The sequence below is a fragment of the Delphinus delphis genome, chromosome 10, assembly GCF_949987515.2.
Source record: "Delphinus delphis chromosome 10, mDelDel1.2, whole genome shotgun sequence".
Classification (NCBI taxonomy): Eukaryota; Metazoa; Chordata; class Mammalia; order Artiodactyla; family Delphinidae; genus Delphinus; species Delphinus delphis.
In genome coordinates this window covers 62,844,649-62,860,826 of record NC_082692.2, presented here as the reverse complement: position 1 = coordinate 62,860,826, position 16,178 = coordinate 62,844,649, and the positions used below count along the sequence as shown (strand labels likewise).

At 42.3% G+C, this 16,178-nt stretch overlaps 1 protein-coding gene across 2 annotated transcripts; it reads right to left on the bottom strand.

Annotated features, from left to right (window-relative positions):
• Positions 1 to 1,188: 1,188 nt before the first annotated feature.
• On the bottom strand, positions 1,189 to 13,739 carry CCR3 (C-C motif chemokine receptor 3). Of its 2 annotated transcripts, none has more exons than XM_060021410.1 (2): positions 13,700 to 13,739; positions 1,189 to 2,276 (listed from the first exon to the last, which is right to left on the bottom strand). In XM_060021410.1, the coding sequence occupies exon 2, from the start codon at positions 2,263 to 2,265 to the stop codon at positions 1,189 to 1,191; it is 1,077 nt and encodes a 358-aa protein (XP_059877393.1). In that variant the 5' UTR covers positions 2,266 to 2,276; positions 13,700 to 13,739. The 2 variants fall into 2 exon arrangements, with proteins under 2 accessions (XP_059877393.1, XP_059877394.1); XM_060021411.1 differs by lacking the exon at positions 13,700 to 13,739 and adding an exon at positions 4,517 to 4,552 and having other exon boundaries at positions 1,189 to 2,274.
• Positions 13,740 to 16,178: the final 2,439 nt, after the last annotated feature.

The following is a 16,178-nucleotide window of genomic DNA, read 5'->3' as shown; positions in this document are numbered from 1 at the left end:
TGGGGACCCCTGCTCTACTCCTTCCTCTGCGTGATACCAGATTTATCTTCCTGACACACCATTTTGACTGCTTTGTTCCCTTTGCCTTCCCAATAAAGCCCAAGATGCTCTGTCTGAAAATCACCCCCCATCCCAGCCTTCCCACCTCACCCTGCCATCCACACATGTTGGTGCCTTCCCCAGTCACCTTTGTATTGGGCGTACATTGGCTTCGGGTGCCTTCCCCCCAACCCTCTCCCTTTCTAAATCCTGCCCCTCCTTCAGAGACCTACTCAAAAGCCACTTCCTCCCTCAGATTCCAGCTGGAAATGGTCTTTTTCTTCCGGGCCCAGGCGTAGCAGCGAGTGTGTCCCTCTTTGCGCTAAAGTTATTGTTTCTGTCTTGAACATCCTCTAATACAGGGAAAGTTTCATGGGGGCAAGGATTGTGTTTGTCTTACACAGTTTTGCATCCTTCACTTAACCTAAGGCAGTGTTTGTGCATCCTGTCTGTATCACCTAATGCACAGTTACTGGATGAACAGTGAGACTGGTGTAAAAGAGGACAGTGTCTGCACATTTCAGGACTCTTGAGAAGTTTCTATGAGCAGGGCCTTTATTCTCTATACTGAAAATACCAAATTGCTCTTCTTCTATCGAGTAGCTCATGGGAACTGTGGTCATTCAGTGTGAATAGGAGATCTGTTCATTATTAAGAATATTCAAAACAGGTGTGACATGCCATTATGGTGCTTGAGAGTACATATGCATAAATTTTTTACAAGTCTTTATCACGCAAGGAAAGAACTAGGCACATTAAGAGATAATGTAATTGATTTATTGTATTTTGTGAAGTATGTTTCATTTATATCAATAACTGGCTGAAGTTAAGGTTTAAGATATGAAAAGCTTTACCTGTGTGTAGCTGCACATAGTAACTGTGTAACATTCAGGTGCATTAAAATATATGTAACTCTTGAAAGAATCAAGCAAAGCTCTACTTCTCAGGTTTGACAATAAGTCACTGCCCATCTGCTGACCTTTGGTAATGCCTCTGGGGTGCATAGATAGACTGCTACCATTGGGTATATATTTTAATGTCTTTAAGAACTTCAGTGTTGCGCTGGAAGTTCAGAGGACTGGTGCAGAGGTTGATGTGTTTGCTTCATCTGCCCCATCCATCTTCTTTAGGCAATGTTCTGCATCTGACCTAAAATACAGCAGAGAGTTCCTGCTCCCCTGTTGACGGGGAGACAGAGCTGGCTCTTTCCAGTTTTTCACTAGGAAGAAATGGGATGAATTTGCCCATGTAGATGGCCACATGCCTGTAGAAAAAGTGGCGGAGGTGCTTTTGGAACCTCTCACCAACGAAGGCGTAGATCACGGGGTTGACACAGCAGTGGGTGTAGGCGATCACCTCCGTCACCAGCATGGCCAGGTCCAGCTGTCTGCTCTGCTCACACTCAGTCTCCAGGTGCACTTGAAAAGTTGAGAGGAGGACAACCAGATTGTAGGGTGTCCAGAAAATAAAGAAGACCACCATGATGACAAAAATGAGCCGGATGGCCTTGTATTTTTTTTTACTGGGGCATCTCAGCAGTGTTTTAATGATTCCTGAGTAGCAGATGGCCATAATGAGCAGAGGCAGAGCGAGACCCAGGATATTCAACCTCAGAGCATGGAAACACTTCCAGGCATTCTCTCCATTCTTTGGGTAAAGAGGACTGCAGAAAGTCTGTTCAAACTCCTCTTGGGACTCATGGAAGATAAATTCAGGGAGGGCTGCTAACCCTGCCAGGACCCAGGTGAAGATGCTGGTGATGATACCAAAAGTGGTCGTCCGGGCTCGAAGGGCAAACACGGCGTGCACGATGGCCAGATACCGGTCTATGGTCAGGAGTATGATGAAGAAGATCTCACTGTACAAGCCCATGTAATAGAGCCCAGAGAGCAACTTACACATATGGTGGCCAAAAACCCACTCATTCCACCCAACATAGTGAATCCAGAACGGCAGAGTGAATAAGAAGAGCAAGTCGGAAATGGCCAGATTGAGCAGGTAGATGTTGGTCATAATCCGGAGCTTGTTGTATTTTGTGAGGATCACCACCACCACTACATTGCCCAGCAGACCAACCGTGAACACCAGGGAATACAGTGGGGGCAGGAACTGAGCCCCCAGCTCCTTGATGTTGCTTTTTTCACATGGCAGTGCCCCCTCATAGTCATAGGGTGTGGTCCCAGCAGCTTCACCCACAGTCTCAGTCCCATCGACTGAGGTCGCCATTTCCCTTGTCTCTGTGATAGAAGAAGGAAAAAGCAACCCCACAATTAGCCATGATCACCCCTTGTGACCCACACCACTTGGTTTATACATTTACTCAATAAAACCACATGGGATAAACAGCCTATACATTCCTCAGCATGTATTTCCAAAGGTATATCAGAGATGCTGTAGGGGGAGATGTCTGGAGTGAAAGATCTACCGTTTTCAAAGTCAGCATGATCCGGGATGGGAAAGGAAACAGAAGAGTTGTGAGTGGTGGTGAAGAGTGGGCGTGTTGCTCTCAGAAAGCATTTGAAGGAAGAAATACAAAACTCGAAGAGACAGGTTGGGTAATGATAACAATAATACTATACTAATTTTATTATTACTGTATCTTTTAAGGTATTTTGCATTTTATGTGTTATATATGACTTTCAAAATCATCTTACCTATTTAAAAACCAAATGCTAATAATAATAATAGTGGTAATAATGATAATAGTGATTATTATCATTAGAAATAACTACCCCCTCTCCATGGCCCCATAACAATGTGCTGTTCATCATAGCTAATGGGGAGATTGAACGTTAAAGAAATTTAATAATTAGCCTAAAATCCTCTAGTAAGTAATTGGCAAAAGTTCAAGCTAGATCTTCAGTGTCTATGTCCAGTTCTCTCATCCCTGGATTCAAGTGCAGTGATTTTTAACTTTTTTTTTCTTACATCTTTATTGGAGTATAATTGCTGTACATTGTTGTGTTAGTTTCTACTGTATAACAAAGTGAATCAGCTATACGTATACATATATCCCTATATCCCCTCCCTCTTGCGTCTCCCTTCCACCCTCCTTATCCCACCCCTCTAGGTGGACACAAAGCACCGAGCTGATCTCCCTGTGCTATGCGGCTGCTTCGCACTAGCTATCTGTTTTACATTTGGTAGTGTATATATGTCATTGCCACTCTCTATGACCCAGGAATCCCACTATTGGGCATATACCCCGAGAAAACCATAATTCAAAAAGAGTCATGTACCACAGTGTTCATTGCAGCACTATTTACAATAGCCAGGACATGGAAGCAACCTAAGTGTCCATCGACAGATGAGTGGATGAAGAAGATGTGGCACATATATACAATGGAATACTACTCAGCCATAAAAAGAAACGAAATTGAGTTATTTGTAGTGAGGTGGATGGACCTACAGTCTGTCATACAGAGTAAATTAAGTCAGAAGGAGAAAAACAAATACCGTATGCTAACACGTATATATGGAATCTTAAAAAAAAAAAAAGGTCTGAAGAACCTAGGGACAGGACAGGAATAAAGATGCAGACGTAGAGAGTGGACTTGAGGACATGGGGAGGGGGAAGGGTAAGCTGGGATGATCTTTAACTTTTGAAGACTTAGCTATTATAATAGTTACTAACTATTGTAATAATTATAAGCAGCATTCCCTTTTCCTGTTCGTGACAGTGCTGACTAAGCCAGTCATGTGCCAAGAGCAAACCCCTTAGAGCTTCTCCTTCATAAAGGAGCTGAGCATAGGCCAGTGGGACTTCATATTAGATTTGATATTTTTTAGAGCAGGATCCCTAGGGCCAGTGCCTGCTTTTCTTAAGATTACAGACTTGGCTGGAGAAGAAGGAAAAACAGACAAGGGAGGAGTCCATGAAGGGCAGTTAATCCCTGCACTGCCTCCTCAGAAGGAGTCCTACTGACTTTCTCCTTTCTATGAAGGCACACATGTGAGGTCATGAATGTATGTCAGCAGGCATTTCTCAAGGCAAGTCTTCAAACTGCAATAATTGGAGCCAATGGCCAGGATTGTCTTTGCTTCTTAAGAGAATACTGGGACCCCAGAGGTCAGCACCTGTCAGGGTTCTGTGTAGTCCATGTGAGAGTGGAGAGGGGAGACACAGGAGCTGTTCCTGGCTGTTCTGCTCGCCAGCGATAGGACTTAGACAGGCCTTTACCTCTGAGCCTTGTTTACTTATCTCTAAAATAAGGATCATGGTAGCACCCAAGTTTGTGGTGAGCATCAAATCAGACAGTCTACATGAGATAACATTTTAAATTAGAAAAAACCTGTAAAATTGGTAGGAAGCAGAAGTGAAAGAAAGGCAATGAGAAGCAATTTCATATGAAATCAGGAAAAAGTAGGGGCTTTTGGATAGAACTTGATCTATTTTCATAGCTCTGTCCTGGTACATCATCTACTGATAAGTGACACCTTCAGGCTTTTGAGGTGAAAAATGGAATTGAGGAATAACTGATTTGTATGATCTTATCAGCATTCTTATTCCTAATGGCAAAATCCACAGCAGCTGAGAAAAAATACCTGTCACTTTGTCTGTTATGCATTTTCAACATGAGTGTCTCTCTAAATCTTAATGTCTAAAGCAAGAAAGGAACAGAGCCTCTACTCACCATTAATTATTTGTATATTCTTTCCTTTTCTCCCAGACTGATCTAAAAACATGTCAGACTTTTAAAAAAATTTCACTGAAGTTTTGTTCAACTTGAGGATCGTCTTTAATTCATGTGTCACTTCCATAAATCCAACATGATCAGTATAAGATTATAGAATCTTGGTGGGGGGTGGGTGCCTAGACTGCAAAGCACAGGGAAGCAAGCAGGTTCTGTAGAGTCAGAAGCCAAGTCGTTGATTACTAGTTACATGGGGTCAGAGACACAAAAACAGGGTTTTTACCTGTCTGCAGTCCTAATCACAGTCCTTGCAGTTTGGAAAAATGATACAGTAATAGTAAACAACATCAACAATAAAGAAAGGCGTGCACGCGCGGACACACACACACACACACACACACACACACACACACACAGTAAAAACCACCCCAAATCTCACCATGATGAGTTTACCGCCAATAACATTTCTCTATGTAGATATGCATATGCGGATACGAAGTTTTACAAAAATTGACATCATACTCCTTTAGCTGGTTCACTAAAATTGCTCACAATACAACTCAACCGTGCACTGTAAATGAAGTTTCTTTAGTCTCCAAAACTATTTGGATCTCTGTTACTAGCTTCCCACCTGCTGGGTAGCAGGAAAAAGTATTCACAAATTTTAGTCCTAAGTGGTTTAAATTTAGTCTGATCCATCCATTGATTTGAATGATGACTAGGTTTTACTCATCCTGTGTTGCCAGCTTATAATTTCAGTCCCTTGTCTTCTCTCATTGGTTCTTTCTAAGATGGCAGTGGAGATATGGGGGAAGGGCCAGCATGACTCGATGCGTGGGTGGAGGGAGAAGGGGGTACCCTAGTCTCCTGTTGGTTCTTGATTTACGTGGCTTGTGTCTGCTGAGGCGGGTCAACCTAGTCCCAACCCTGAGCCTTGTGCTGGCATCTGCTGCAATGGTTTGTAGCTAATGGCTTCAGGATCGATTCATTCTCAGTCCTCCCCAGGCACAGTGACCTCTCCCAGGTGATGGAGTGTTCCCTCGGCTCTGGCTGGAATGGAGAAGCACATCTCCATCAGGTTTCTGGCCCAGGCTATGCTCTTTCTTCTGAACTGGCAGGTGCCCAGGCAGACATGCTCCTCCTTGACTCCATGTCCATGCCATGTACAAACCAAGGGACACGCAAGACTGCAAACCAGATCTTTTTTCTGCCTGACCACCAGCTTAACTGCGCTAACCACCCCATGTGGGTAAGGAGGTGCCTTGCAGAGAGACATCCTTTGGGGTTACCTCCAATTTATCAAACAGCCCTCCACACCCCCCAACTCTGGTCAAAGCCTGGATGGGAGAGATAGGGATACACAGATGTGACTGCTTCCTTCCATAGTCTCTTGTCTCACAATTCCTGGACTCAGAAGGAGAGGAGCCCTCTCCCTGCCATTCTTTTCTGGCCAGGTCCAACTAAATATATATGCAACCTTCGTTTATACTGTGGTAAATGGTATGAGGTAATGGATACCTCATAATTTCACATTCACCAGTGTAAAATTTTAATGAGTGTTGCAAAACTGAATTGAAAAGAAATATTTAGAATTGGAGACCCTTCTTTAGAAAATATATTTGTTTGAAATGCCATTTTAATTATCAAAAAAAAATGTAATGATGATACTCAATGCTAGTGAGTTTGCAGTGAACCTTATTCATTGCTGGAGCGCTTATTCATTGATGATGCAATGTAACTTGTTTTAATAAATTTTATATATAACAGGAACCATCAAGATACACATGGCTTTGATCCAGTAGTTCTAATCCTGGGAATTTACCCTAAGGGGAAAAGGTCCAAGACATAATGTGCACAAAGGTGTTCACTGTGGCATTGTTTTTGTAGTAGAAAAACAAGAAATGGGAATGATCTAAATGTTTGACACATGAAGGATATTTTGAATAAATTGTAGTCCATTTACACAATAGATTATTATGTAGTCATTAAAACTAGTTTTGGATACCAGATAGAATCACAGACAAATGTTTATAAAAATGAAGAGAATGTAAAGTGTGTAAACGAAGATTGCAACAGCATGAAATTATATGTACATGTAAAAGGCAACAGGCAAAGAATCAAAATAGCTGTGGGGCGTAGGTGGATTATCATTTTCAAAGCTGTAAAATTTTAAAATTTTCTATATTCCCTTATCAATTAAACTGTCGTTGAAAGCTAGTGTTTTTAGGCAGGGACTGCTGGAAGATTTGGCAGACACATTTTCTAAAGGTGATTGTGTTGAAAACCCAGGCAAATTAAAAGATGAAGGTTTCCTCATCAGAACTTGAAACCACAAACTGAGATCTAAGAAACTTGAAGAAGAGGGCACACTAGGTAAAGCATTTGAATTTTGTTCTGAAATTTGGAGATCTTAGTAGCCAGGTTCTCCCCTTTGATCTTGGGTGGAGCTGACATACAACCCCCAGACCGGGGTAGGGGAGGCGTCTTTTAGGGTCTTGAGACCTGCTTTGGCTGGGGCTCAGCGGGCCTCCACGGGAAGAGTGAGAAGGCCTTTCGGATGACCACAGCGGGCACCTTCGTGTGGACAGGTGGGCCGTGAGGACACCAGCTCCCAGGATGCCTCCAAATTATTCAGTGTGTGATACTCTCATGCCCACATTTTCTCTTCTTCCCACTCCACGATTCTTAGCGCTTTTGGCAAATTCTGAACTTGGAGGATATTCACAGGGCCCCTGCTCTTCTCTTGCTGGGCCAGCCTTTCAGCCTGTATAGCTGGACACTGTGCTTAAACATCCAGAGTGCACATCAGAAGGCCACCCCCCAGGGTTTACAGTAATTCAAACCTTCCTGTCTTTGTAGACGTGGAGACCATTTCTCTGGACCCTCCCCAAATGCAAGCCAGAGCCCCTCCTAATGAGAATCCACTCAAAGAATCTTATTAAACTCTAAAGACACGCCAAATCAAGCCAGTACACTGGGCCTCCAGCTCCTTGGTCCTGAGCCCCAGCCAGTACAGTGCCTCTGACTGAAAGAAATATGTATTTCTCAGCATGGATCAAATAATGCATGATATCGTCAGAAGCTTTCTTTGTATGATGTAGTTTTTTTCCCCTTATTGTCAGCAACCACCTGGGAAGGAAAAAATACTGAGAAGAAAATGGCCTCTGAGTTCAGGAAGTTTACGTTCTTTACACATAACCAATGTGAGACAATAGTGAGTAATAACTGTGCCTTCCTTAGGCCAGCACTTTATACAGGCTTGTTTGTCTTCACAGCTTTGCAAGGTAGGTTTTTATATACCCATTTTATAGATGAGCAAACAGAGGCTTGGCAAGGCTCAGTCACTATTCCGTTGATGCACGGCAGGGCTGGGACTCTGTGTCTCCAAAGACCACACTGCTATAGCCTTAGGGTTCCATTTAGTAAGGGCCTCCACACCCCAAGATTACATAGATGTTTATATATATTCTAGTATCTTTATGGTTCCGTTTTTATACACGCAGATCACTAATATGTTTTAGTTTGGTTTGATACATGGCGTGAAGTGCATTTCTATTTTATTTCTCTCTGAATGGTTGACCAATTTAAAGACACCATATGTTGAGTAACTACCTTCTCTCTCCTCCTTGGGCTGGAAACATCACCTTTGCCATATGTTCCCTCAAGTTCCTGACTCTGCTTGTGTACTTTACATTCCATTGATTTCTGTGCCAGAAACACTCTTTTAATTACTGTAGATTTATTAGATCATTTACATAGATTATCCGATTATACAACTGCCTTTCATTATTCATTTTGCAGTATGTCTTATCTGTTAGAGCCATTTGTCCTATTAGATAAACTTTTGGATCACTTGGTCAGTTACTTACAGAAACATAATTTTGAGTGGTATTTTGTTACATTTGTAAATAAGTTTAGGAAGAATTGATAAGTTTACATATCAAACGTTTATATCTGGGAACATGCTATGTCTGCTTACCATAGGGCTTTAAGTTATTGGTCTTGCACATTTCTTTTTAAATTTTTATCTGCCTTTATATTTCTGAGGTTACTGTGAATGATATATTTTTCCCTAGCAAATTTTCTAACCAATCGTTAGTAGTGTAAAAAAAATTATTTTACATGTTTTAAGCTGATTACCTTACTGATTTTTAAAAATAAATTCCTTTAGGACTCCTAGATAGATAATCATATATCTGTGACACAGTGATAAGATTATATCCTCCTTTCTGTTATTTCTTATTTGTTTCTCTCACCTTATTGCTTTGGCTGGAACTTCCACAGTGATGTTAAGTAATAGTGGTGCTAGTACGTTTGTCTGGTTCCTGATTATAATTGGACATCCTACCCCCCAACCTTTCAAAGTCCCCAAAGTACAAGAAAGATACTATTAATTTGAAATCCGTTTTATTCTAAAACTTTGCTAAAGTGGAAAACTGTCATGCCTATGATGAAGAGTGCTGATCCTTGACAGTAGCGGGAGTTTGGTTAAAACCAGACATGTCTGATAGAAGGCCACATGCTGAATGATATCCCAGTTTAGTAACATCACTAATCGTGTGTGTGTGTGTGTGTGTGTGTGTGTGTGTGTGTGTGTGTGTGTGTAAGTGTAAGTGCTTAGTCTCTTTGAGGGGAATCCGCTTCTCAGGTGAACTTGCTAAATCATCTAAAGAATATAGAGAAGAGAGCAGGTGTGAAGTCAGTGCTTACCATCCTGAAACTGCCTGTCCATCTGGAAGAGCCCTGCCTACAGGTGACTCCTGGTGGGGATCACTCCTGCAGGACCACCTGCTGTTAAGATCAGGTTCCATGCCTAAGGCCCTAGATACTTCTGGTTTCATGGGTATTTGGTGCCAAGGAATCATAGTTGTAAGATTTTCTTGCTTATATATCCTTGGTCCTCCTCAGTCTAGGATAATTATTCAATTCCTGAGTCTGAAGAAATGACTGTGTGACCTAGAGCAAGTAGGTTAACCTCTCTGTGCTTCAGAATCTTTATGTGTAACCTGGTGATAAGAAGAGTTACTGCCTCATGGGGTTCTCCAGTCATTCATTCAGCAAATACTTAGTAGCACCTATGATATGCCAGGCACTATTCCAGGGACACAGGCATATCAGTGAACAGAATAGACAAAACTCTCTGACCTCATGAAGCTTATATTCTAGTTGGGGAATAATCTATAACTAAAATCTACAGTGTCTCAGATGGTCATGAGTGCTACAGAGAAAGATAAAGTAGGAGATGAGGAAAGGCAGTAGGATGGGGTTGAAGAGGTGCAGTTTAAATTGGAGGGGGTCAACAAGGAGCTCGTGAGATGACATTTGAGAAAAGTCTTGAGGAAGGTGAGGGAGTGAGGTTATAGAAAACACAGTGATTGGTATCCAGTAATGTTTTAACAAGACATTTCAGCCTTCGTTAAAATCTTTAGTTACAGTAAATGAGGATTTTGAATTTCCACAAATGGTTTTGGATCTCAAGCAAATTAAATAACCTAATGGGAACCCAAGATTATATTAATCCATTTACCAACTGACATTCCAATGAAGAATCATCGAGGTTAGATTATCTTTCACAAAGATGACAGGAATAGATAGGTAGGTAGGTAGGTAGGTAGATAGATAGATGATACACTGCACCCTCCCAAATTTTTTGAATCTGTTTACTGTCTCTGAGTTACATCCCTCCAACCTCCTTAAGCTGAAGTGAGAAGAAAAGAGGAAATTTAGGGGTTGAACTAAGAGTATCCTCAGTTGCAGGCTCTTTAGAAGCCAACCCCAAGAGCTAATTCAGTCTTCGTCTATGTTAACAGATCATCCAGAACAAAGGAAATCTACCCATCTGATTCTCCATGTTCCTCTCTACCCAGCTAGCCCTTCATTTATTCATCCAATTACCTATCCATCTAGCTCCTCAAATTGCTTCCCACTTACACAGTTTGAAACCAGTCCCCCTTCCCTTGTACTTCTTTCCACAGCAAACCTGAGATAGTCAGAAAAAATAATGATCTGGTACAGCACTATCCAATAGAACTTTTCTGCAGTGATGGAATGTTCTGTATCTGTGCTGTTCAGTAAAGCACCTACAAGCCACATGGCTATTGAGCACTTGGAATGTGGCTACTGCTGCTGAAGAACTGAGCTTTTCATGTTATTTAATTAAGTTCAGTTGGAATAGCCACATGTGGCAAGTAGCCACCATATTGGACAGTGCAGGACTAGTGCCCCGTATAATGCCTGACAAGTAATAGCTGCTTAATAAATGCTTCTTAAATGAATACAAGGATGGAGCAGAATAATTTTACCTTGCTTTTCACTTTTCAGACTATACATTTGAAATATTAGGTTCTGTCCCAGGTACCACATTTTAAGAGGGAGCATAGGATCAACCTGGAGCATAGGACAGGCTAGGATGATAAAGGTCCAGAAACATCAGCTGTAGTTGGCAGAACTTGAATGTTCTGTATGAAAAAAGTCTTCAGATTTATTTTAGTTTCTTTTCTTTTCCTTTTTATCCCAATATTTATACATCTTTGATCTGGACCAAAGTTTTCTAATCTTTTTTTGTTGAAAAATTGGATTAGGCGATGTTTTGGATTCCTTTGAGAAGGGAAAGCCCGTAATGGAATAGCTTTTCCTGTAGAGGAGGGAGTAGACTCTCCAGAGAACAGGAATTTGATGGTATTGGAAGAAACTACATTCAGTCACATATGGGGAAGAACTGGCTGAGAACCAAGTTGTGCAGGAACAGAATGGGCTGTCTTGTGAGCCAGTAAACTCCCTCCCTAGAAATACACAGGAACCCCTCAAGGTTGAAATCCTGAATAAATGCAGTCTTCTTCCCAGCAGCAGACATCTCCCAGCCTTTATGTTTTAGAGCAGCACATGGACTTGCACGGCTGCCACTCATATTGTTAGTTACTAGAGCAAAGTTTACACGCTATTCTTGGAGTGTAGTCAGTTAAGTAACTTGGTTTCATCCACCTGCCAAGTGACTTTGGATATTTTTACCAACTTCCTTGTTCAAAGATTAGATTTACACTTTATATTCCAGTAGCGGGTGTTTCCAATGTGGCTGATTTTTAGTGTTTGTATACAGGCTGATATGTTACTTAGTTGAAAGAGATGATCATGAAGAAGTGTTTTATGGGGAAATTACGCCTATGCAGTCAAAATAACATGGTTGGGATGTTCAGCATACTGGAGGGTCAGCTTCCTGGCCCCTGGTATTTCCACCTCCACCTGTGCCTTGGAGAGAGAACCACTGCCTCTTTTCTAGGCCCCATGTTTGTTACAGTTGATATCACACTTGTATGCCCTTTTGTATTCTGAGACTTAAAATTTTATACCCTGCACCTAGTTCCATGTGGTTAAAAATTATTTGAAAATATAATTTGTAACAACTGCAACATATTGTATATTTATGGTTATTTAATCATTGTCTTACTGTTGTGTGATTAAGTTGTTTCCAATTTGCACCTTTACAAATAATGCTGCAGTAAACATCTTTGTCTGTATTTTTATTATTTCCTTAAAGTAGATTTCCCAAAGCACAGTTTCTACTGCTAGTCATATTGCTAAGACTCTTGATGCATTTTGCCAAATTGCTTCCAGAAGGTGTGTAACAATATATATACTAGTAGGTGATGGTGCCAGTCTCAGCAAGCATCCATCAATACGGAGATCTAAGAGAAAAAAGTTCCTCAGCCAATTTTACAGGCAACAAGGATGTCATTAATTATGTAACTAACACTTATTTAATTACTGAGGGTTGTTTTCTTTCTTTCTTTCTTTCTTTTTTTGTGGTACGCAGACCTCTCACTGTTGTGGCCTCTCCCGCTGCGGAGCACAGTCTCCAGATGCACAGCCTCAGTGGCCATGGCTCACGGGCCCAGCCGCTCTGCGGCATGTGGGATCTTCCCGGACTGGGGCACGAACCCACGTCCCCTGCATCAGCAGGCGGACTCTCAACCACTGCACCACCAGGGAAGCCCCGAGGGTTTTTTTTTTTTTAGCTGTAATTATTAATCATTTGTATTTCCTTTTCTGCGAATTATCTGTTTGTGCCCTTTACCCATTTTATTCTGCTGGGTATATCTGCTTTTTTCTTATTAAGTCATGCAGTTATTCCTCTAGGAGAAATAACTCCACCTGCATAGTTCATGGTAATCATCATCATTTTCTGAAAAGAGCTTCAGATACACTCCAACTCCTATCACTTCCATGTACCAAAGACCCCGTAAGCCCACCGCCTCCCCTCAAAACGCTTGTCGCACAACAGTTAACTTTCATCCCCAACCAATTGAAGGTTTCCCAGAAGATTAGGAAGGCTTTCTCTTCCTGCCCTCTAATATAGATCCAGGAAAAGCAAACAGTCAACTTTGTAGATCCAGATAAAAAGACACCAAGCCAGCCGAACAACTGATCCATCTAATAGCCAGACTTAGAGTGGATTTTCAATGAAAAATTGAAATATATATGTATATATATACAGATATAATATATAAAAGTATGTACACACATATGTCAATTATACTTTCACTGAATGTTTCTTACAAATCAATATCAATAACACAAAGCTACTAAGTATAACCCTTTTGGAGTGGTCATCCTCTCAATAGTTGAGAATTTATGAAAGCCCAGGGAAGGCAGCATGGACACAGCCTTGGGCATGTTGACCGAAGAGGATAAAAGGCCAAGTTTGGATGAGTGGAAGAGGCAAACACATCATGATACGGGTGAGAGAAAAGCAGAATGGGAGAAAGCAAGACAAAAAATGGACATATTTCACAATCTGCTCTCCCACTTTGGTCCCAAACTACCTACTGCATTGCAGTAGGCCTCCCTCTCTACCACCTCCATCCAAGAGTACTCCTGGGAGGAATTGCTTCTGCCTGGCTACACCCCTTGCTCCATCTCCTTTCTCCTAGGAACCTGATGATCTACCTGGGAACCTCTCCTCAATAAACAACTTCTGTTGCATTTAATAAGTTCTCGCCCAGATGAGAACAAAAAGAAGACAGTGGTACCTGCCAATTTAGCAAAGTCCTTTATGCGTCCAGTGATAGCTTAGGTCTTGCTACTCATGAAACGGAGATACCATCTGATACCACCAGCGACATTAGTAAGGTAGGAAGGAACACAGCTTCCTGTTTCAAACGGGCTTAGTTTCTACGGTTTTGCAAATTTTTAAAAAGATAATCGAGCTTAAGAGCAGTTCTTCTTTTCTATGGTTGAGATCACACACTAAGCACTCAGTTGAGTAATCCTTGAGATGAACGCCATTGATGTTTAGCAGCTATTTTAGGGGTTCTGCCTTCCCTTGGAATTGCTCATTGTTTTGGAAGGGGGGATAATTCTTGAATAAGCAGGGCTTTGACCTTTGAGGAGACAGGATAAAAAACGAAATCGGGATTTCCTTCTAAAGAAAGACTGATGGCTAGGGGATAACCTAATTATTCTGCGGAGCTCAATGGGAGACTTTGATGAGGTGAGTTGTAGTATGGGTTTACACACCCAAGAAGACTTGAGCTTGAGTTTCAGTTGGGGCGCCCACATGCCCACAGCATGACCTTGGGTTAATCATTTAATCCTGCTGGACCTCAGCTTTCTCATCTGTCAACTGGGAATAATAATAACTACATCATAGGGTTGCCATGGACCCAACTAAGATAAATATGTAAAAAGTCTTTGTGGACTATCCATGGCTAAGCAACCGTAACGGGTGGGTAGAACGCCACTGTTACAGAAGCCTCATAGGGCAGAGCCATGTGCCTGCTCTATGTGCTGATGTGTCCACAAGACCTAGGATGGTCCTGGGCACAGACCAGTGTTCACCCGATATTTGTGGGGAGAGGTCTGACCATGGATGGTGTGATCTGTGATACACTGGCTAAGTGGACAAGACAATGAAATTCACCAAGTATTTATCAAGCATCTGCTGTGTATGCAGGACTGTGCTATATGCTTCAAATGATAAAGAAAAGATAGGAAAAAAAAGACAAAGACTCTGCTGGGAGGGCTCACGGGCATACTGGGGGCCCCAGTTTGAAGGAGCTTGACAGCCCGCATTCAACCTCAGGTGGTCAGTAGAACCCCCGTCAGAGAAGAGTTAGGAGGACTGCAAGCTTCTGTTCTGAATAAGAGAAAGAAAACAAGAAGTCTTCCGTTGCTTTTTGTTATTATAGGGTTGGCCTTTCCCATGGGCCAATTCTCCAAGAATCACGATCACATAGGATTCTTGTTAGAAATGTGACTTAGGAGCCTGTGTGGACTCTGGAAGGGCCCTGGTGACCCTGGGAGATCTTGGTCAGATTCGTCACGCATGTCAGGGGTTTCTCCTGGGCTTTTTTTTTTTTTTTTTTGGTATCAAGAGCATTCAGTCTGCCAGGTTGTAGCCCCATATCAACTCTCCATTCGTTAAATGAACTCATCGGTCTTTCAAGTTTCTTATGATCCAAGCATCAGCATGGGGGCTGGCACCAAGTCTGACACCTATGTCCTCCACTCAGGGACCATCATGTTATCTAATACGGCATTTCCAACAGAGGGTGTGGTGTGGGAGCCCACAGGTTTGCACAGGAAGCATATCCTCTCAGACACTGTGTGGAAGCACTCATAGAGATTCATAGGATGCTAAAGTCTCTGAGAAATCCACAGTGAGGAACAGGTTTAAACATGGTTAACCTTGCATTCCTCAAACGTTTTTTAAGGTAGAAAAACATTTTCTTTCTCAAAGAACACCTATTATCATCCCTCAAGACTAAGGTTGGGTAGGAGAACTCTGTGAGGTGCTCGTCTGATGACTGCTCATCACATGGGCACAGCACAGTACAGTTGCCAACTGCCTTTCTGGCCTATCCTCTCATTTTGACAAGGGTCCCCATAGCAGCCCCACGAGGCTGATAGGGATGCTGTTGATACCCCATGTGGTAGATGAGGAAACTGAGATTCAACAAGGGACTTGGCAAACACCACAGAGAGGCTGAAAGGCAGAGCTGGGCTCCACCCCAGAGTTTAGACTGTTCACTGGTGGTCATTTTTCCTGCACTGTAGCACCATCTGAAGGACTGGTGCCTTCAGCTGAAGACGAGGATGGCAAAAGGTAAAGGCAGAACCCAAAGGGGTTTCCCCGAGGTCCAGAGTGGCTTGTTCTGTCTGGATAGGCAGGAGATATTTGATGCTTCTTTCAGGCTGCTCAAGGCATTCAACTCACAGGTTCCCAAGGTACACAGGAAAACCTGACACCAAACACTGATACCTCTGATCTTTCAGATTCTCAGTGCACATAAGAAACATTTTTCAGGAAAAACCACCAAATGACAACAACAACAACAACAAACCAGACAGAAGACAGCTTAGGAATATGGGAGCATCTGAGGGGAAAACAAACAGACAAGCAAAAGATGTTCAGAAGCTATGAAGGGGCCAGAAATCTCTTGCGGAAGGCTCAGGTCAACCATGGCCTTGAGCGTGTGAAAGGAAGTGATTGCCAGAGCAGCAGGGAGA

What these genes read in the sequence shown, in the direction of transcription:
- CCR3 (XM_060021411.1), bottom strand. Translation starts at nt 4,540, where the DNA reads ATGCTGATAAGATCATACAAATCA. An exon ending in TGATAAGATCATACAAATCA is followed by an intron (nt 2,275 to 4,516) that starts GTTATTCCTCAA and finishes TCTATCACAGAG; the next exon opens with ACAAGGGAAATGGCGACCTC.